Source organism: Rutidosis leptorrhynchoides, chromosome 7, assembly GCF_046630445.1.
Source record: "Rutidosis leptorrhynchoides isolate AG116_Rl617_1_P2 chromosome 7, CSIRO_AGI_Rlap_v1, whole genome shotgun sequence".
Classification (NCBI taxonomy): domain Eukaryota; kingdom Viridiplantae; phylum Streptophyta; class Magnoliopsida; order Asterales; family Asteraceae; genus Rutidosis; species Rutidosis leptorrhynchoides.
This window is the reverse complement of record NC_092339.1, coordinates 147797155-147821411: the sequence shown is the minus strand read 5'-3', so window position 1 is coordinate 147821411 and position 24257 is coordinate 147797155. Positions and strand designations below refer to the sequence as shown.

Here is a 24257-nt window from a genome sequence, read left to right as displayed (position 1 = left end):
ATCATCTTGTCCCACTTACTCTAGATAGGTATTCCACCATGTTAACGCAGAACATGTGAAGGTATGTGTAGCGTACTTCACTTTGTCCTCTTCAGTACACTTACTTATGGCAAACACCGATTCGACCTTCTCGGTCCACCTTTTCAATCCGATCGGTCCTTCGGTTCCATCAAATTCCAAAGGTTTGCAGGCAGTGAATTCTTTGTAGGTGCATCCTACACGATTTCCTGTACTGCTAGATCCAATGTTATTGTTGGTATGTAGCGCAGCCTGTACTGCGGCTATGTTTGAAGCTAGAAAAGTACGGAATTCCTCTTCATTCATATTCACGGTGTGTCGAGTAGTCGGTGCCATTTCCTTCAAAATAGGCAAATGGAACAAGTTAATCATACAGAATATTAAGAGTAGTTAATAGTATTTCGTAGCATAATATGAACTCATTTATAAAAGCTTTTTCTTCATATTAGCGTTTTATAAGTTTAAATTCGGGTAGTACCTACCCGTTAAGTTCATACTTAGTAGCTAATATACAATTCAACTACTACAATTCTATATGAAAAATTGATTATAATAATATTTCGCGTTCAAACTTTTATACAATATTTTACAAACTTACAATACCGCTTATTTTACATAAAGCATGAAATATAGCACACAATAACTTTGATACAAGATAGTTGTGAAGATAATTCTAGCTAGTACACAAGTCGTTCAGCAAAGGCAATAAAGACACGTAATTCATACGTCCAGAAACAAGTCATGCATTCTGGTTTTACTAGGACTACTTCCCATCCTTGGTCTTATGGAACATAACCGTTATGGCCCGTTGATAAGACAGCGTGTTGTAACATCGTCAAAGGGACGAGGGTTACGTAATGTCCAACAGTCCCGTAATAATCTAAAAACCTCATTTCTTACCCCAATTACCGACTCCGTCACTTGTGGGAACGTTTTGTTTAATAGTTGTAGCCCGATGTTCTTGTTCTCACTTTGGTGAGAAGCGAACATTACTAATCCGTAAGCATAACATGCTTCTTTATGTTGCATGTTAGCCGCTTTTTCTAAATCACGAAGTCCAATATTCGGATATATTGAGTCAAAATAATTTCTTAACCCATTGCGTAAAATAGCATTTGGGTTCCCCGCAATATATGCGTCAAAGTAAACACATCGTAACTTATGGATTTCCCAATGTGATATCCCCCATCTTTCGAACGAAAGCCTTTTATAAACCAAGGCATTCTTGGAACGTTCTTCGAATGTCTTACAAACTGATCTCGCCTTAAATAGTTGTGCCGAAGAATTCTGACCGACTCTAGACGAGATTTCATCAATCATGTCTCCGGGTAGGTCTCTTAAAATATTGGATTGTCTATCCATTTTGTGTTTTTATACTGTAAAATAGACAAGAGTTAGATTCATAAAAAAAATACTTATTAATACAAGCAATTTTTACATATATCATAAAGCATAAGCACACTATATTACATATATTACACCACACAAATACAACTATCTTATTCCGACTCGCTCGTTTCATCTTGTTCGGTTTTGGTTCGTTTTGCCAAGTTTCTAGGGATATATGATGTTCCCCTAATACGAGCCGTCGTTGTCCACATTGATTTAGAAAAACCTGGTGGTTTAGAGGTTCCCGGGTCATTGTTACAACTTAAGGACTTCGGGGGTTGACGATACATATAAAGTTCATCGGGGTTGGAATTAGATTTCTCTATTTTTATGCTCTTTCCCTTATTATTTTCTTTTGCCTTTTTAAATTCAGTTGGGGTAATTTCTATAACATCATCGGAATTCTCGTCGGAATCCGATTCATCGGAGAATTGGTAATCCTCCCAATATTTTGCTTCCTTGGCAGAAACACCATTGACCATAATTAACCTTGGTCGGTTGGTTGAGGATTTTCTTTTACTTAACCATTTTATTATTTCCCCCACCGGTTCTATTTCTTCATCCGGTTCCGATTCTTCTTCCGGTTCCGATTCTTCTTCTGGTTCCGACTCTTCTTCCGGTTCCTCTTCGGGAACTTGTGAATCAGTCCACGAATCATTCCAATTTACATTTGACTCTTCATTATTATTAGGTGAGTCAATGGGACTTGTTCTAGAGGTAGACATCTATCACATAATATCAAACGCGTTAAGAGATTAATATATCACATAATATTCACATGATAAAAATATATAGTTTCCAACAAAATTTGTTAAGCAATCATTTTTTAAGTAAACACGGTCGAAGTCCAGACTCACTAATGCATCCTAACAAACTCGATAAGACACACTAATGCAAAATTCTGGTTCTCTAAGACCAACGCTCGGATACCAACTGAAATGTCCCGTTCTTATTGATTAAAAACGTTCCATATTAATTGATTTCGTTGCGAGGTTTTGACCTCTATATGAGACGTTTTTCAAAGACTGCATTCATTTTAAAACAAACCATAACCTTTATTTCATCAATAAAGGTTTAAAAAAACTTTACGTAGATTATCAAATAATGATAATCTAAAATATCCTGTTTACACACGACCATTACATAATGATTTACAATACAAATATGTTACAACAAAATAAGTTTCTTGAATGCAGTTTTTACACAATATCATACAAGCATGGACTCCAAATCTCGTCCTTATTTAAGTATGCGACAGCGGAAGCTCTTAATAATCACCTGAGAATAAACATGCTTAAAACGTCAACAAAAATGTTGGTGAGTTATAGGTTTAACCTATATATATCAAATAATAATAATAGACCACAAGATTTCATATTTCAATACACATCCCATACATAGAGATAAAAATCATTCATATGGTGAACACCTGGTAACCGACATTAACAAGATGCATATATATAAGAATATCCCCATCATTCCGGGACACCCTTCGGATATGATATAAATTTCGAAGTACTAAAGCATCCGGTACTTTGGATGGGGTTTGTTAGGCCCAATAGATCTATCTTTAGGATTCGCGCCAATTAGGGTGTCTGTTCCCTAATTCTTAGATTACCAGACTTAATAAAAAGGGGCATATTCGATTTCGATAATTCAACCATAGAATGTAGTTTCACGTACTTGTGTCTATTTTGTAAATCATTTATAAAACCTGCATGTATTCTCATCCCAAAAATATTAGATTTTAAAAGTGGGACTATAACTCACTTTCACAGATTTTTTTACTTCGTCGGGAAGTAAGACTTGGCCACTGGTTGATTCACGAACCTATAACAATATATACATATATATCAAAGTATGTTCAAAATATATTTACAACACTTTTAATATATTTTGATGTTTTAAGTTTATTAAGTCAGTTGTCCTCGTTAGTAACCTACAACTAGTTGTCCACAGTTAGATGTACAGAAATAAATCGATAAATATTATCTTGAATCAATCCACGACCCAGTGTATACGTATCTCAGTATTGATCACAACTCAAACTATATATATTTTGGAATCAACCTCAACCCTGTATAGCTAACTCCAACATTCACATATAGAGTGTCTATGGTTGTTCCGAAATATATATAGATGTGTCGACATGATAGGTCGAAACATTGTATACGTGTCTATGGTATCTCAAGATTACATAATATACAATACAAGTTGATTAAGTTATGGTTGGAATAGATTTGTTACCAATTTTCACGTAGCTAAAATGAGAAAAATTATCCAATCTTGTTTTACCCATAACTTCTTCATTTTAAATCCGTTTTGAGTGAATCAAATTGCTATGGTTTCATATTGAACTCTATTTTATGAATCTAAATAGAAAAAGTATAGGTTTATAGTCGAAAAATAAGTTACAAGTCGTTTTTGTAAAGGTAGTCATTTCAGTCGAAAGAACGACTTCTAGATGACCATTTTAGAAAACATACTTCCACTTTGAGTTTAACCATAATTTTTGGATATAGTTACATGTTCATAATAAAAATCATTTTCTCAGAATAACAACTTTTAAATCAAAGTTTATCATAGTTTTTAATTAACTAACCCAAAACAGCCCGCGGTGTTACTACGACGGCGTAAATCCGGTTTTACGGTGTTTTTCGTGTTTCCAGGTTTTAAATCATTAAGTTAGCATATCATATAGATATAGAACATGTGTTTAGTTGATTTTAAAAGTCAAGTTAGAAGGATTAACTTTTGTTTGCGAACAAGTTTAGAATTAACTAAACTATGTTCTAGTGATTACAAGTTTAAACCTTCGAATAAGATAGCTTTATATGTATGAATTGAATGATGTTATGAACATCATTACTACCTTAAGTTCCTTGGATAAACCTACTGGAAAAGAGAAAAATGGATCTAGCTTCAACGGATCCTTGGATGGCTCGAAGTTCTTGAAGCAGAATCATGACACGAAAACAAGTTCAAGTAAGATCATCACTTGAAATAAGATTGTTATAGTTATAGAAATTGAACCAAAGTTTGAATATGATTATTACCTTGTATTAGAATGATAACCTACTGTAAGAAACAAAGATTTCTTGAGGTTGGATGATCACCTTACAAGATTGGAAGTGAGCTAGCAAACTTGAAAGTATTCTTGATTTTATGTAACTAGAACTTGTAGAATATATGAAGAATACTTAGAACTTGAAGATAGAACTTGAGAGAGATCAATTAGATGAAGAAAATTGAAGAATGAAAGTGTTTGTAGGTGTTTTTGGTCGTTGGTGTATGGATTAGATATAAAGGATATGTTATTTTGTTTTCATGTAAATAAGTCATGAATGATTACTCTTATTTTTGTAATTTTATGAGATATTTCATGCTAGTTGCCAAATGATGGTTTCCACATGTGTTAGGTGACTCACATGGGCTGCTAAGAGCTGATCATTGGAGTGTATATACCAATAGTACATACATCTAAAAGTTGTGTATTGTACGAGTACGAATACGGGTGCATACGAGTAGAATTGTTGATGAAACTGAACGAGGATGTAATTGTAAGCATTTTTGTTAAGTAGAAGTATTTTGATAAGTGTATTGAAGTCTTTCAAAAGTGTATAAATACATATTAAAACACTACATGTATATACATTTTAACTGAGTCGTTAAGTCATCGTTAGTCGTTACATGTAAGTGTTGTTTTGAAACCTTTAGGTTAACGATCTTGTTAAATGTTGTTAACCCAATGTTTATAATATCAAATGAGATTTTAAATTATTATATTATCATGATATTATCATGTATGAATATCTCTTAATATGATATATATATACATTAAATGTCTTTACAACGATAATCGTTACATATATGTCTCGTTTAAAAATCATTAAGTTAGTAGTCTTGTTTTTACATATGTAGTTCATTGTTAATATACTTAATGATATGTTTACTTATCATAGTATCATGTTAACTATATATATATCCATATATATGTCATCATATAGTTTTTACAAGTTTTAACGTTCGTGAATCACCGGTCAACTTGGGTGGTCAATTGTCAATATGAAACATATTTCAATTAATCAAGTCTTAACAAGTTTGATTGCTTAACATGTTGGAAACATTTAATCATGTAAATATCAATCTCAATTAATATATATAAACATGGAAAAGTTCGGGTCACTACACATTACGGACTGGACCTTCCCCAAGATCCGCGGGAATCACAGCACCACCGGGATGGTGATGTGGCTCCGAGGGCAAGTGGAGCTGGAATCTCCTGGAGGTCCTCGGCTCCATCAGAGGTAACCACTGGGGCAGGTGCATGACTACTAGCACCAGAGGATGAAGCGCCAGGGTCACTGGTGGGTGTCGACGACGGCATCTGGGAATCGACAACAACGGTCGGTGAAGTGGCGGACGAGTCTGAGTCACTGTCCAAAATGATGACAGGTGGAATATCCGATATCTGAACAAGGAAAAATAACTTTTTCCACGTCAGTAAGTCATAAAGCAAGCATGTATTAGGCAAAGTAACTACGACAGTCTAAATCATGCATAGCAGTAAATAGCATGGCAATAATAACGAATCGTACAGAAGTAGCATGCGATCGAAAGCAAATAATAGCATGCAGTAGTGAAAACAAGTAGCATACGGCATATACCAGTAAAAGTAAACAGCAGCATGCAGTAAGTTCAGCGGAAACAAGTAAACTAGCAAGTTGTAGATTAGTCCTATTAGTGAATCCTACTCGGGTCGGTCTTAGACTCACTAATGCAACCTAATTCCCTACAACCAATGCTCTGATATCAAATGTGATGCCCCGTACAAAACCATCGTGTACGAATCATCAACAATAGGATCATTACAAGGTCAAATACTATATGCGGTTTCAAAAGAAGTTTGCATTCATGATAAAAGGTGATGTCATAACCAACGTCAAATGTTTCACAACCAAAAGTATGCTTCTATGAATAGAAGCAAAGTTAATAGTACGTGACCCTTAGGTCGTTACAAATCATCGTTCAAAAGTAATAAAGTTTGAATGCAGGATAAAATGTTTCATACGGTGACATCTCTATAGGAGTCTACAAGGCATGACTAGTACAACAGTGGAAGCAAGCAACCTTAAGCACCTGAGAAAAACATGCTTAAAACGTCAACACAAAGGTTGGTGAGCTATAGTTTAAGTATAACAGTAATGTAATGTAGGCCACAAGATTTCAGTGCTACAAAGAGCGTTTCAAACACATGAGAATAAACATGCTTAAAAGTGTCGACCAAAAGGTTGGTGAGTTCATAGGTTTATCATAAATAATCATTTTCATAATTTTAATAGAACACAAGATTTCATTTTTTCCATAAACATCTATCTCATATCAGGCATTTCGCAAAAACTGCATAGAGATAAAAATCATTCATATGGTGAACACCAGGTAACCGACATTAACAGAATGCATCTAAAATATCCCCATCATTCCGAGACTTTCATCGGACATGATAAAATCGAAGTACTAAAGCATCCGTAACCTGGATGGGGTTTGTTAGGCATAATAGATCTATTTTAGGATTCGCGTCAATTAGGGTTTCTGTTCCCTAATTCTTAGATTACCAGACTAAAAAGGGGCATATTCGGTTTAATAATCCAGCCATAAAATGTAGTTTTAAGTACTTGTGTCTATTTCATCAAACATTTATAAAGCAGTGCATGTATTCTCAGTCCCAAAAATATATATTGCAAAAGCATTTAAAAAGGGAGCAAATGAAACTCACCATACTGTATTTCGTAGTAAAAATACATATAACGTCATTGAACAAGTGCAAAGTTTGCTTTGGATTCACGAACCTATATCCAGTATATATATATTAACACATTGTAATATTGATCAACTAAGTTTATATATATTTTATAATATATATATAGATTAATATCCTTATATATTATTATATTAATCCTTATTATTTGTTATAATACTTATATGATATGTATACTTTAGTAAATGTGAGATTAATGTAAATAATATTATATTAGTTAATATATTAAAAATCTAATATTAGTATACTTATGATATATGTAATATATATTTTTATATAAATATCTTTTGTTTGTAAAAAATAATAATTATAATAATAATAAAATAATGATAATAATAATAATAATAATAATAATAATAATAATAATAATAATAATAATAATAATAATAATAATAATAATAATAATAATAATAATAATAATGATAATAATATGAACGATTCTATTAATGATAATAATAATAATAATAATAATAATAATAATAATAATAATAATAATAATAATAATAATAATAATAATAATAATAATAATAATAATAATAATAATAATAATAATAGTTCTATTAATAAAAATGATAATTTTTATAAAAAGAAAATTAGTTTCAATAATAATACTACTTACATTAAAAATGATAATAATAATAATAATAATAATAATAATAATAATAATAATAATAATAATAATAATAATAATAATAATAATAATAATAATAATAATAATAATAATAATAATAATAATAATAATAATAATAATAATAAAAGTGAGTAATAAGTAAACTACCTCAAAGAAGTAGTCCTAAAAAATGCCCAAGTTCGGGTTTGAACCCGGGACCTCTAGGAAACACAACAATCCCCTTAAACCATTGCTCTGCTTATGTTTTCTGTTATAATTCATAAGTTAAATCTTTCTAAGCCAACTGTCTGACTTCTCCTTCTTCTTAAACCAACGACCCAATTCATCATCATCTAACCTATTTATCATCCTTATCGTTATTGTGATGCCCCGTACAAAATCATCGTGTACGAATCATCAACAACAGGATCATTATAAGGTCAAATACTATATGCGGTTTCAAAAGAAGTTTGCATTCATGATAAAAGGTGACGTCATAACCAATGTCAAATGTTTCACAACCAAAAGTATGCTTCTATAAATAGAAGCAAAGTTAATAGTACGTGACCCTTAGGTCGTTACAAATCATCGTTCAAAAGTAATAAAGTTTGAATGCAGGATAAAATGTTTCATTCGGTGACATCTCTATAAAAGCGCAGCGGAGTCTACAAGGCATGACTAGTACAACAGTGGAAGCAAGCAACCTTAAGCACCTGAGAAAAACATGCTTAAAACGTCAACACAAAGGTTGGTGAGCTATAGTTTAAGTATAAGAGTAATGTAATGTAGGCCACGAGATTTCAGTGCTACAAAGAGCATTTCAAACAGTATGTAAAGTATATGTTTAACCGTGGGCACTTGGTAACTAACTTAACGTTTATAACCCCATGAAAGTACACTTGGTGAGTGCGTATATTTACGAAGTATTAAACACCCGTTAAATGCTAGCGCTACTAGCCCGAGTGGGGATGTCAAACCCCATAGATCCATATCTAAGATTCGCGTTCACCGGTTCAAAGACCAATGACTAAACGTTACCGAGCTAAGGGGAAAGTTTATGCCGTTGTATAACCCACACATATATAAAGTTTAAGTACTCGTGCCTAGTATGTAAAACGTAAAATGCGCATGTATTCTTAGTTCCCAAAATAGTTAAAGTAAAAAGGGATGCTATAACTCACAGTGGTAAAGTAGTAGTAAAGTTGGTTCGGGAAGGTAAGCAAGTATGTAGGTCCGGAAAGTCCTAAACCTAAGTCAAAAGTTACTAAGTCAGTAAATCGTCCCAATAGGTTTAAATGTATGTAAATTAGGTCTTAAGTATCATCATCATTCATCATCAAACAAAAAGTATAAAGTAAGTTTCATTCTAGAAAAGAGTTTAAAACAAAGGCTGACTTCGATCAGTCACCACGGCCTCTATACAAACTGAAATAAGGTGAGACCAGTTGATGTGGCTCCGTATATGAGTCATTTAGTTGCTGTAAAAATTCCAGAAGCAAACTCGTCTTCGTTTGACCGTGGCGACGGTCTAAGTGCGAGTAGGTCAGAATTTTCAGCACAACGTTAAAAGGACATAGTGACACTCGGAGGGCCAGAAATCTTAAACCGTAACTCGGATTAAGACGAGTCTTAAATGAAAAGTCATCTACACGAACTGAGGAAACTGAAAATCAAGTTTACAGCAGCCCAAGTGTTCTGACCAGTTACAATAAACAGAAGATAAAGTGCTCCGGGCGGTTCTTGGTGCTTGATGTTCATCACGGTTCTCATCCTTGATGCTTGTAGCTTCAAGTGTACAACTCGTTGATGTGTTTACATCATTTTTACCAAGTTTTGACCATCATAACACTAGTTCAAGTCTAAGATAAATAGCACAACTCATTTAAGTGTTGCAAGTAGTTTGATGAACCAAAGTTACATCAAGATCTTAGATCCAACACATACAAGAGTTATAAAAGTAATATTAAGCTATAAACTTGAAAGTAAACTTATAAAATCAAGATCTTAAGTTGTAGAACATAGTTCTTAGTTAGATATTGAAGATCCTAGACCCAAAATTCTAGATCTAAAGTTCTTAAGTTAGATCCAACACAAGTATATGAAGTTATAACTAAAAAGTTATACTTCCATGTTCTTGAACTTACAAAGTTAACTTTTAGTTCCAAGAAATATGAGATCAAGATTAACTAGTAATACTTGACCAAATCACAACTTTAAAGTACATAAAATGAAGAAGTAAGTTAAATCTACAAGTAATAAGTTCATGGTTGTTCATACTTGGAAAGATTCAAGCCTAAGCTTTGATCCTTAAGAAAGTAAACTTTAAGTTTACATCATGAACACAAGTATGATTAAAACTCATGAACTTTCTTTAACAAGTTTTATGGAAGAATCAAAACATAAACTTGATTCTCCTAGGTTCTTTATGTTCTTGAATAAGCAAGATGATATGAAGAATAAACTAGAGAGTTTGATTCATTCAATTAGTAAGTAAATAACAACTAAGAACAAGTAATAAAATAACAACAAACAACTAGTATGTAAACATTAAAAAAGAACAAGTAACAAGGAAAGCAAATGATGATGATGCTTATGTTTTTGGTTCGGTTTTAAGGCAAGAGAAAGAAGGAGAAAAGTTTGAAAAGAACTCACAACTTGAGAGAAAACTTTGAGAGAAAATGTGAAGTATTTTGTGTGTGTGTGAAGTGAAATGAAACAAGTGAATAAGTAAACACAAAAATGAAAAGTGAGCTCCCTCCTAGCCATCCTTGGCCAATGGTTTACACACCAAAGGTGAAGGGTCAAAAGTTTCTTTCATATATTGGGAGATAGTGTATGCTTGAAGTAGTATTAAAGCTAAGTGGTGTTGGAAAGAGTTGTAAGTATATTAGTAATTAGATTCCTCACAACTTAATTAATCTAGTTTAGTTTCAAAGTAATACTTGCATGATAGTAATGGGCTAATTAATCCATTAAGTGTGTAGGGTGGGCTTCCAAGTCCATTAATCATGAGTCCATTAATAATAGACCAAGTATGTAACAAATTAAATAAATAAGCCCAAGTAATTAACTAGCAACCTTGGTTAATTAAAAATGATTAATAAAAATTAATCATGAATGTAAATAATATCCAAAATATTATTCGTGAAAAGTTCATGTGTCACAAAGACGAGTCGGGCCATGTATAGTCAAGTACGGTAACAAGTAAATGTATATAAGTACATTTATTAAATCACAAGTATTAATAATAAAAATTATTAATTAAACGTTAGAAAATCCAGGGTCGTTACAGTTATTATCTTATCATTCATCGTAAATAGTCACTACACCGATCATCATTGTCATCGATTATTAACCATTACCATAATCATCCTAACTGTTTTACCATTAATTTTGTGAGCTAACCAAAGTTGGGTTTCGGCCCACTATCATGGCAACCCAACAATCCTAATAACACATTTAATAAAACGGCCCAACAAGAAAATACAATCTCGGCCCAATTGTATATTTAGTTCAAGGCCCATTGACAATCTAATGGAAGTTGTTTGAGTTTGCAGCTTAATCAAAATTTAAAACGTCCAGCTCGTCATTCAACTTTTTACAAAACCCTTTCACATAACGACCCTACAATAATCTTAAAAAAACCCACTAATAAAATGATCCAACAAAAATGTAACAAGGCCCGTATCATTACAAGAAATCTAGCGGCTTTGAATTCATTAAAATCCCCAAGTAGTCGACACACTTTCATTAAAAATAAAAAAAAAATCGGTGTACCTTGTGAGACCAGCTGGAGTCTTACGAATATTCCTCATCACTCCTTAATTATCATGATAAAAAAACAACACGTCCCTTGCATCACTCTAATTGGGTCGGCCATCAACTTCCAACAACAGTAACATGTGTAATTTAATAACATTCAATTCGCTGTAAAAGGATTTCTTTATTTCCAAGTTGGCATATACCATGAACCTAATCTATCCACTTTATTTGTATCATTATCATATATTATCGTACAGTAGTTTTGAGGTTGGCAAGAGTAAAAGATGGTGGTTTGAGGTGTCAACAAGTGGTGTTTTGGGTTGTTTTTAGATAGCGAATATAAACAGATATTTATAGCAGCAGTATTCGAGCAGCAACAGGAGGATCATGGTTGTTGAAGGTGGTGGTTTTGTTGAGGTTAAGTTGATGGAAAGTCGGTTTTGTATGTCCTTATAAACAAGGAAGGTTGAGTGGTAAACGAGTAGGTGTTAAGTGATGAACTGAGGTAAAACAGTAACAGGTGAGTTTGAATTAACAGCAAAGATAGCAGTACAATTAACGAACAAGAAGCAGTATTGGTGAGTGGTTAAATGGATTTTACTTCACGATGGTAGAAGGTTCTTGTTGGGTTTTGATAGCAACAACACAATTTGGTTTATGGGTGATGGAAACCATGGTGGTGGTTTTCGGTTTATAAACGAAAAAAGAAAATATATAAACCCTAGTAGTAACAGTACTTTAATGGATTCGATGATGGTTGGTTCTTGGTTGGTTTTGCAGGAGTAAACAACAACAAAGAAAATGGGTTTCGATGGTGAACAATGGTTTTAGTGGTGATGATATGGCTTGATCGAGCAGGTAATACAAGCATGATGGTGGCGGTTGTAGATGCATGATCGTGGGTTGTGATGGTTCGATAAACATGACCAAAATAAGATAGTAGTTGATGGTTGAAGTTATAGATGGTAACTAGTGGGTTACTCGGAATAGAAACACAACGGTTGTAAGCTCGTGTGATGTTTTAATGGTGTGGTTCTCGACCAAAGTGAGCTAGCTGAAGGGTGGTGGCTTGTGTTCATAAAGAAGAAGAATAATTAGTAATGGGTGTAAGGTGGTCGATGTTTGTGTTAGTGTCTGTATGTATGTGTGTGAACATTCATATATATGAATATATCTATATTATAGAATTAGATGTGGAGAAGACAAAAACACGTAATTACTTCAATTAGCAATAGTAAAGTGTAATAGTAAAGCCGCCTGATTAATTGTATTTATGTACCGACAGTTTTTCCGGACTGTGTATCGTGCGAAATCAGTGGCGGATAAAAGTCTTCAGAAAAATCTCTTATTTTTAAATTAATTATATTTATTTATTTTGGTCATTATGGTATAAAATTCGATCATTAATTATTAAATAAATTGTACACTAATTATTCACTCCCAATCCCAAGTAAAATATAAAAAAATTTTAAAATTTATCAAATAACTTCTAAATGTATTATTAATAAGCTTATAATTTATAAAACTCATTTTTGGATCACCATTTATTTTAAAATCACATAAGTTCCTTTTTAACTCGCTTACTATCAATCGGATGAAAATTGAGCGTTACTTTTGCTTACTAAATAACTTCGAAATTACAAAATATATATATTATAGATACTTTTTATATATTATTATCATTTTTACAAAATTAATTATAACAATTACTATATATACTATTTCATATTATTATATATATATATATATATATATATATATATATATATATATATATATATATATATATATATATATATATATTAAATATATGCATATCCATTTACAAGCAGTCGCATCGTGAGTCGTCGGGAATAGTCAAAGGTTAAATGAATTCATGTAAACAGTTTCAAAATTTTGTAACTCAATATTACAGACTTTGCTTATCTTGTCGAAATCATATAATATTTAAGTTTAAATTTGGTCAGAAATTTTCGGGTCGTCACATTAATGTCCTCAAGAACATCCCAAGAACAGTCACCAAGTCGTGACTTACAGCCACTAATCAGTTTGGATCTTTAATCCGCTCAAAAACGTGTTTTAGTCATAACGGGTGATTTGTGGCTCGGATTTCGATGACCCGAACATGAAAGTTCATCCCATCATCAATCCTAAAACACTAGTACACCCTAAAGACTCTAAAAATGGTCACAAAGTCAGACCATACCTGTACCAATTCGTTTTTACATTTTAATCTCAACAAAACACCATTTTAATCATAACTTATGTTCCGGAAATCGAAATAACATGAATCCGGAGTCTAAAATTAATGTCTTGATGAGAGGAACTCATCTAAACACTTTAATTTCACTTTTATATCAGTTATATTTCCAGAAAACAACAATCAAACCGCTGTCCCAAAACAATCAAACCGAAAACATGAACTAACGAGCATTTCTACGCATATAATCAACAATACAATAACATATAATCATCATACTACTAATATAACATATAAAATCAGAAAAATAATTGAAAAATTAAAAATCTAGGGTTAGGGTTTATACCCTAATCAAGAATAAAGAGATATGGTTGCGTAGAGATCGAAGAGAGGAATCCGATTATGTGAATGATTTGATGATCCAATTAATATTTAATGATGAAATGATGGTGATGGTGATGCTAGGGCGACGGCCAAATGGGAGGGAGGAAGGAGGAAGAGAGTAAATGCTAGATTAGGTTTAGGGAAATACAAATGAAATGTGTTAAAGTGAAAAATGAGAAAACAAACTAGCTCCCCTCCCCGCTATTGGTCATGTTCGGCCGAATGGGGTCATGGGAGTGGGCCCCATGGCCCAAATTTGAATAATGTATAATTGCTTGTGGCCCGGACGCTCGAACGAAACCCGAAATGCGAAAACACGATTACGCGATTAATTATTCGGAGAGATATTAACTACGCGACGAAAAATATATATAAATACTATATATAAACATATGACATTAAAATATCATATTTAAAATAATTCGGACTTAAAAATCCCAAAAGCTCGACCGTTGGTTTGAAAACCGAAAAGATTCGTCGGATAGAAATCTGCGAAACGTAGAAACGTAAAACTTAAAATATGAATACAAATATTCACATAGCACATAATAATTAATATATTATTACTAAAATAATAATATAGGTCATAGAAATTACGTGGCACGAATAACAGTTAACGGTCGTTAAATAATTAACGGTAAAAGATAACGGAAAAAGTAGGGTCGTTCCAGAAGTCTTAAGCTATCCAACATCGTACGTGTTGCAACTTAAATCGAGTTTTCTTTCATAGTTGCCGTTGTAGCTTTTGTCTATTCAAAAAATCGATGTCCGAGCATCCTCCAAAGAAAAACGAGATGTCGCGTCCGACGAATTAGAACTCCTTGCACTTTTGGAACCATCACGACCTCGTGGACAACGGATAATTACACCTCGGAAGAAAGTCTCCAAATGTGGCGAAGTCGTGTTTGGCGTCAGGTCGGGTCGAGATCTTCCAAACTGATCGGTTTGTGTTCGGGTTGTCTTCTTTTGTTATTGATGTTATTGATGCCTTCGTAAGTTAAATATCGTGACACTCTTGTAGAATTTTATACGAATCCCCTTATGGTTTGTATGAAGTTCTTTTTGCATGCCCCCATAAGCTAAATAGTGTTCTTTCCTCATTTTTATATTTATTCTATTTTTATATTAGTTCTATCCTGAAAATAAATATTGTAAGCCTACGTTCATTCTCATTAAAAAAAGTTATCATTGTCGGTTCATTATTTTCCTTACAAAATCAATTCTTTTTCATTTCCATTAAAAATAAAAGTCTAGAATGTATTGAAGGAAATAAGTAACTACTAATTCCGGCTTCTTAAGTCGACCCGAAGCCCGTATGCTTGTCTCCTGCCTTTCCGGGCCAAAACTTAACCTCTCTACATCAACACTCCCTCTTATCACTCGCTATTGTTCAACAAGTTTCCATACATTTCGTAATGCCTACGCTTCAAATGTCAGAATCGGCAGCCTCTTTCGTGCCGGAAAAGTTGATCTTGCACGCAAACTGTTCGATGAAATGCCTACAAGAGACGTTGTTTCATGGAACACTGTCATCACTGGCTACTGGAAGAACGGGTTCTTTGGTGAATCCAAAAAACTATTCGATGTAATGCCTTCGAGAAACATAATCTCTTGGAACTCGATGATCGCTGGCTGTATCGAAAATGGTAGTATAGATGATGCGTTAGTGTACTTCAACGAAATGCCGCAGAGAAATGTATCGTCATGGAATGCGATAATTTCGGGGTTTATTAGGTGTAAAAGGATCGATGAAGCTGTTAAGTTGTTTGATGAAATGCCAAGTAAAAATGTGATATCTTTTACGACTATGATTGATGGGTATGCGCAGAAAGGGGAGATTGAAAAAGCTAGGGATTTATTTGATTCAATGCCAGATCGAAACGAGGTTTCTTGGACAGTGATGATTAGTGCGTATGTTGAATGTGATCAGTTTGATGAGGCTAGAGAACTATTTGGTCGGATGCCGTTTAAGAATGTAGTTTCGATGACGGCTATGATTATGGGTTATTGCAAGGAAGGAAAGATGGAAGATGCGAGGGTGTTGTTTGAAGAAATTGAGTGCAAGGATTATGTTTCTTTTAATGCTATGATAACAGGTATACACTTGTAGACATTGTTGTAAAAGGCCCGAGATGGAGACGAGTCGGTCAGGACCCTGAAAGGTCGAGTCAGTCAAGACAAGTCGAGATGGACGACCAACATTGACTTTCAAATATAAATATATTAGATATAAATTCTTTAAACACAAATATATAAACGTAAATATATTTTAGAATTAAATGTTTTACAAATAAGATGATGTGGTGTTAGTTTAGATAATATATAGGTTTTTATAATGTTTTGTACAATTATAGTATAATTATAGTGTATTTATTAATTTATCTTTAAGAGATACTACGTAAGTCGGTGTTTTTCTGGCTAATTTTTAGATGGGCTTAGGGTTTTCATTTACACTAGAACAAGGCAAGACAAAAAGTCGACTTTTAAATGACGTTGACCGAGTTTGTCCTGACTTTTTTTTTTTGCATTGACCAACTAATTAGACGTTTTTTGCGCGAAACGGGACGGACTAGTCACCAAACCGCCGTTTGCAACCATGGTTGTAGAGCAATGGACTGTTTTCAAAAAGCATTTTTACATGTTTGCTAATTGGAGAGATTTCGTTCATGTTTATTATAATATGCATATGATCCTACTAGTTGTTGATTATAACGTGCATCATCAATACTAAGCACGACTTGTTTATATCGACAGGTTATGCTCAAAATGGACGAGGTGAAGAAGCACTACGACTACTCATAGATATGATTCAAAATCGTTTACGACCAGATCAATACACCCTTATTTGCATCCTTTCTGCATGCTCGAGTCTCGCATCACTAACTGAAGGCAAACAAACACATGCACTTGTATTCAAATACATGTTTGACACTAATGTTTCTGTAGGAAATGCTTTGATTACTATGTACAGCAAATGTGGGTGTCTTCTAGACTTTGAGTCAGCCTTTGAAGATATATGCAGTCCAGACATTGTCTCTTGGAACACAATCATTGCTGCTTTTGCACAGCATGGACTGTATGAAAAAGCTCTCTGCTTTTTTAAAAAGATGGAGCTGAATGGAATTGAACCAGATGGGATAACATTTCTTAGTTTACTCTCTGCCTGTGGTCATGCAGGTACATAATTTAATCTTTATATGATTAATTTTTTAACTTATACTCTCGTTATGAGTACATAACTAGTTTCTAACCATCATTGTGTGTGTGTACTATATGGGATAGATTGTAGGGTTGCTATTCTAAAAAAGAAAATTAAAACAATAAAATAAAATGGATTAAACGGACGATGAGTTATACTTTGCCTCTAATGGGTTAACCTAATAACATTAGTTACTGAAATTGGTGTGAACAGGTAAAGCTAGTCTAATGCCACCCAAGTGTATCCAATTACACTGCATAAACCATCCTAAAATGTATGCTTTATATTTTAGACTTCCATTTTATCATAAAGGTTTTATAAATCATATGCAAAGTTCACCCAAATTGTATCTCCACTGCATAAAGAAAATTGATTTGTTTGTGGGTTTGGCTGCACTTGCCCATTTTGACACCTTAGCCAATGGTGATGCAGGTATGGTGAAGGAGAGCTTATATTGGTTTGACTCAATGATAAATATTTACAAAGTGGTTCCGAAGTATGAGCACTACGCTTGTTTGATCGATATCTTGGGTCGATCTGGTCAAGTTAAGAACGCTTATAAAATAATCCAAGAGATGCCATTTGAAGCTGATTTGGGTGTTTGGGGTGCCCTTCTTTCAGGCTGCCGTTTTAGTTTGAATATCGAGTTAGCAGAATTAGCTGCACATAAAATCATGAAGTTGGATCCTAAAAACTCGGGGGCTTACGTTATGTTGTCTAATATTTACGCCGCATCTGGTTTATGGAAAAAAGTGATTCAAGTGAGAAGTTTAATGAAGGAAAAAGAAGTGAAGAAGCAAAAAGCATTTAGTTGGATTGATATTGATAATGATGGGCATTCTTTTGTGGGAGGGGATGGTTCTCATTTAGCAATCGATGATATTCACACTGTTATCGTTCAACTTTACTCACAAATGAAAGGTATCGAGGATATTTCGTTAAACAACGATTAATAAATCCACCATAACTATGTGTTGGATACGTTTACAGTACAAATAGCTGATGCGCAATTAGTGGATTTATTGTTTAGATTATGAAAAAGTTGTGGCTACCTGATGTTGTCTGGACATCATCTACACATGATTTTAAATCTAATGTCTTTGAAATCCATTTCATTTTCTGAATGAATTCAATGAAATGCAACTTTGTTGAGAGACTCCATCCTTATTTATTGAAAGCTTAAAATGCATATTAAAATTTAAGCTCGGTGATATTAGAAAAATCGAACTTTTTAATAAAAAATGTTTACGAAATGACGAAACAGAAGCACGAGAGAGAAAAAAATTTGTAAAATTTATGTGAATGTAGCATTTCTCTGTGATATTATTGGTATAAATGTAAGATTGATAACTAAAGTTTCATGTGTCAATCAATGAAACTTTAGACATGTTTTTAGACTTATATTTCATGTACGAATACAAATTAATTTAATAAGTGAAAGGTAAAAACATAACAATAAATCTTCTGTTCTTTAGGTTTTCTTTGTCAACGTGTTTGATAATTTAGTAAACATGATATTGAACAGGCATTTCTCTTATTAGATTATTATTTCTCTTATTAGATTATTATTATTATTATGAGAATATGAATATAAAACTAGTGAAATGACCCGTGAAACCACGAGTTTGTTTAAACGAAATAGTTTAATTATATGTTTTAGGTATTAAGTGAACGTAAATGCTAAGAATATTTAGTTTAATAACCCGTGAAATCACAAAGTCCGACAAAGAAACTCGTCAGCTGAATATTTCATCAAACACCTAAAATGCATATTAAACAATCTACATCCAAGCAAAAGAGATAATATTGGTTATCATTTTATTTTAAAAGTGCAAATTAAAATATAAATTTAGAATTGGTTTTCCTTCTGCCTAGTTTTTATACCTTCTCGTACTCAATTCAAAATAATTAATTAATATTATTTAAATTTAATAATTAAAATAATTACTTTGTATTAATAAGATTTAATAAAAATAATTAATTAATAAGATTTAATTATTATTTAAAAATATTTAGATTACTGACATCACCCACCATGCTTAGATTTTTTTCTTTTTCTTTTTGATTTTTTCTTAACAAAAGAATTAGCCTAATAATGACACCATCATTATAGGATTTTAATATTAACTACTAGTGAAATGACCCGTGGAATCACGAGTTTGTTTAAACGAAACAGTTTAATGATATATTTTAAATATTAAGTGAATATAAATGTTAAAGCGAGACCTGTGAAATTACGGATTTTGACTAAGAAACTTATCGTTTTTACTAAAATATTGATGTACTTAACTTGATCAGAATAAATGAACTAAATTCATTCTCCTACCATTCTCTTCCAATTTTTATCACAATTACTATTTTTCTTGTCATAAAAACTTACATTATAACTTTTATTGAGACATGTATTTCATATATATATATATATATATATATATATATATATATATATATATATATATATATATATATATATATATATATATATATATATAACGTAAAATCCGGTAAAGAAAACTCATATTTGAATAATAATAATATATTAATAACTATTATAATTGTAATTATAACAAATAATAATAATATAATTTACTTAAAAATTGAGCATTTATATTTTTAATAATAATTATTAGTAATAACAAATACCTCTTAAAAGTTTTTTAAAAATTAAAATAAAATTATTATATAAAAGTTGTACAATACGCTTCAAAGTTTATATATGTGTTAATAGGGTGTTTTGTATTAGATTGTACAATTTGTTTTAAAATTTGTACATATAATAATGGAGGTGTTTTATCATAAAGTTGTACATAATATTTCAAATATTATACATATGACCATGAGGGTGTTTATCATAATGTTATACATATTGCTTCATAAATTATACAATTAACATATTAATATTTTTATTAAATATAATTAATTATCTTAATGACATCATCATGAGGGCTTAAAATCTTTTCTATTTATTTTTTAATTTTTTTTAAACTTGAATAATACATCATAGAAACTATATATATATATATATATATATATATATATATATATATATATATATATATATATATATATATATATATATATATATATATATATATATATATATGTGATGACCCGGAAATTTCTGACCAAATTTAAACTTAATCTTTGTATGATTAATATTTCTGACACGATAAGCAAAGTCTGTAAAACTGAATCTCAAAATTTTTGAACTACTTTCATATATTCAAATACCTTTCGGTTGTTCTTGACGATTCGCGAACAATTATATGTATATATATATATATATATATATATATATATATATATACTATAACTTGAAAACGTAACAATGTATTAATTGTTTGATACCGTACATTAAACTTATTGGTTTAAATATTTATTTGAATATATATGAAAAGTTGGAATATTAATTGTATGAATAACTTGCGACGTATATTTAAAACGTGTTTATGAATGTTGAAAATATATATTAACTTGGTCATAAAACGATTTGTTATTATATATATATTAACAAATAGTGAGACAATGATTTATAGAAGTAAATGACCAAAACACTCGAAAGTTTAAGATACACTTAGAATGATATAGTTTATTGATAATTTAAGACTATATTTTGACAAAGGTACGAGTCACAAAATGTAAATTGCGAGTTTTCTAAGCGTATGAAAATGCGTTCGAGAAACCGGAACCGGGACATAAGTCGAGTGACAACGTACGAGTCATCGGAACGAAAATTACAAGTCAACTATGCACATGAATTTAATATAATATATAATTAATTATTTAAATTATATATATTATATATATTATATTTAATTATGTTGACAAACAAGAAAACAAAAAATATGTGAGCTGAATCTGACGACCATGCGATCGCATGAGAAATAGGCATAAAACCCATACGATCGCATGGGCATCAGATTTCAAAAAGTTGCCTATAAAAGTCCAGTTTCTGCTCGAATTCTTTTACACATATATACTCTGTAAGTATTTAATTATTATAATTATAATTATAATTATTATTATTATTATTATTATTATTATTATTATTATTATTATTATTATTATTATTATTATTATTATATTATTATTAAGATTATTATTATTATTATTATTAATCTTATATTTTTAGTAATATTATACATAAAATATTACGACGAGGTCATGAGCGTGTCACTTTCAAAACAAGCTTCAAACGGGATAGAACTAAGGAAATTATGGGTTATAGCTATGGAGGTTATGGGTAATGTTCATGGGTATTGTTCGCAAGTCAAACCTAGTATTTATCATATCTGTTGCGTCTACGTACTTTCCTGCAATATTGAATCTCAATATTGATACGTGAGAATTCATATCTTATCTTTTATATATTAATAGTGTATACATGTCAAGTGCTCGAGTATATATTTATACATGCCTGTATGCTAAATTTCGTTGTTAAACAGTTTATAATGAATCACGAATTAAATACATATATTACTGGTAAAAGGTATATGATATACATGTTTTCGGAAAGCTGGTGAAAAATCAATAACTTTTCATTTAGAAATCGCGTAATTTCGATGAACGAATCCAAAGATATGGTCAACTGAATTATAATTGACGTTAATTGGAATTGCTTTTAAATCTGCAATTAATATTTAAACAACCTGTTTATGAGATTGATAAAATACTACTAGCCAAGTAAATGAATCCTTATATAAGGCACGTCTCGTTTTGTTGAACAATTGTCAAAATTGACTTTTTGAAATGACTTTTGATAACTTTTGTATGTCGATCTCGAGCATTAGGATTGTGATACACTATAACCCAACCTAGTTTATTAGACATGTATTGACCAACATATGTTCTCTAGGTTGAGATCTACGGTTAATCTTGCATTCCGAGTTACGGTCACTTTTTGATGAATGACCTTATGTGCTGCTAAGGTGAGTTTCATTGCTTCCTTTTTAATTGCTTTTGCAATATATTTTTGGGCTGAGAATACATGCAATTTATTTTAAACGCAATGGATACAAGTACATACTTAATTCTACACTGAGTTTAAACCGAAAATCCCTTAGCTTTGGTAACTAGTAACTGCCAGTACATAGGATGTGGACTGGTGGGCGCGAATAACAGTATATGGATCCATAGGGCTTGACATCCCCGTCCGAGCTAGAGCGCTAGCCTTTTAACGGACGTGTGTTATTTGAGTTTAGGACACGTTGGTTTGCGTGTATTAAAACGAATGGGGTATTTATCATTATAACGTTAAAGTTTAGTTACCAGGGTGCTCTGTTATGTAGAATCCATTGATAAACGTTTCTGGATGAAACAACTGAAATCTTGTGATCCACTTTTATATACAGATTATGCAAAACACTAAAACTATGAACTCACCAACCTTTGTGTTGACACTTGTTAGCATGTTTATTCTCAGGTTCCCTAGAAGTCTTCCGCTGTTTGCTTATATGTTATACAAGCTATGTGCATGGAGTCTTACATGGCATATTTTTCGAGAAAACGTTGCATTCACCAAATCATCACCATGTATCTTATTTTGACTGCATTGTCAACGAAAGTACTATTGTAAACTATTATTACGGTGATTGTCTATATGTAGAAATCATCAGATGTCGAAAACCTTTGATTTAAATTTACATTTATGGTGTGCCTTTTCAAAAGAATGCAAAGTTTACAAAACGTATCATATAGAGGTCAAATACCTCGCAATGAAATCGATGAATGACGTGTTCGTCCATATGGATTTGGAGCAATTGTCACAGTTGGTATCAGAGCGTTGGTCCTAGTGAACCAGGTCTTTCATAAGTGTGTCTAACTGATAGTTGTTAGGATGCATTAGTAAGTCTGGACTTCGACCGTGTCTGCATGTCAAAAGTTTTGCTTATCATTTTTGTCAGAAATTACCTGCTTATCATTCCTAGTATAGATACGTTTTACTGCATTGATTGCATGAATAGTGTATAGACAAAATTCATATCTTAGCGTATTTGTTACTGTAAACTTTTCTTGACATCTTCCGAAAATTTCTCCGTGATTTATAGAATTTGGTATTATATATACATATGTAAATTATGTATTGAAGAATACCAAACTAAATTCTATAATCTAATTCATATCAAAAATCATCTCCCTAATTATACAAGATGGATCCCGTATCTAGTTCAAATTCCTTAAACTCTGACAGCTATTCCGATATGGATATTCACCTGAATTTTGAAGACAGTATAACCAGAATGGATCAACCAATTAGCCATCATCTATTCTGGATGAATTGGGGATGGGTTCGTAGCCTACTTAATTATTAGAGACAAGAAGAAGGCGATCCCTTCCATCCACCACATTGCCCTCTTGGCGAAGAACCTGAAGCACTTACCGGCAAACCTGTCCGAGACACCATTTTCTCTCTCATTTCCAGAGTATCTCGTCACGATAATATACTATCTCAAATTCTGGATCTTATTCATCCGCTCGTCCGAACCGCCAATCATCCCGGTGTAGTAGAAGAAGTCAACGAGCTTCGCGCTCGGTATTGGCTTTGGAGAATATGGTGCAAAGGTTACAAGCACCAGCAGCATCACCGGCATCAACAGTACCACCGAAAACAACACCAACAGTACCATTACCACCACCAACAATATTCGCATCGCAAACCTCAACTTCATAATCTGTTCCACGTGCATCAACGTCATACGCACCGTAGTTACCAAGAAATACCAGCAACAATAACCGATGAGGTATTAACTCATTTCCCCTGAAGAAATTTTATGTATATTTAATATATATGAATTTTGAAATCAAAATAAATCTTTTCGTACTAAGCTATTACGTGTGAATCTTAACTGATAGGTATTACTCGGTTAGTTCATATTAT

General features: G+C 32.1%; 1 protein-coding gene across 1 annotated transcript; it reads left to right on the top strand.

Annotated features, from left to right (window-relative positions):
* Positions 1-15460: 15460 nt before the first annotated feature.
* On the top strand, positions 15461-18436 carry LOC139858674 (pentatricopeptide repeat-containing protein At2g22070-like). Its single transcript, XM_071847510.1, has 3 exons — positions 15461-16277; positions 16936-17358; positions 17813-18436. Exons 1-3 carry the CDS (start codon positions 15497-15499, stop codon positions 18331-18333), a joined length of 1725 nt encoding a protein of 574 aa, XP_071703611.1. The 5' UTR covers positions 15461-15496; the 3' UTR covers positions 18334-18436.
* Positions 18437-24257: the final 5821 nt, after the last annotated feature.

Bases quoted from the DNA above. Each gene is read 5' to 3' on its own strand.
- LOC139858674 (XM_071847510.1), top strand. From the start codon at position 15,497: ATGCTTGTCTCCTGCCTTTCCGGGCCAAAACTTAACCTCTCTACATCA. The intron at 16,278-16,935 runs GTATACACTTGT...TTATATCGACAG, and splicing joins TTTTAATGCTATGATAACAG to GTTATGCTCAAAATGGACGA. The intron at 17,359-17,812 runs GTACATAATTTA...ATGGTGATGCAG, and splicing joins CTCTGCCTGTGGTCATGCAG to GTATGGTGAAGGAGAGCTTA.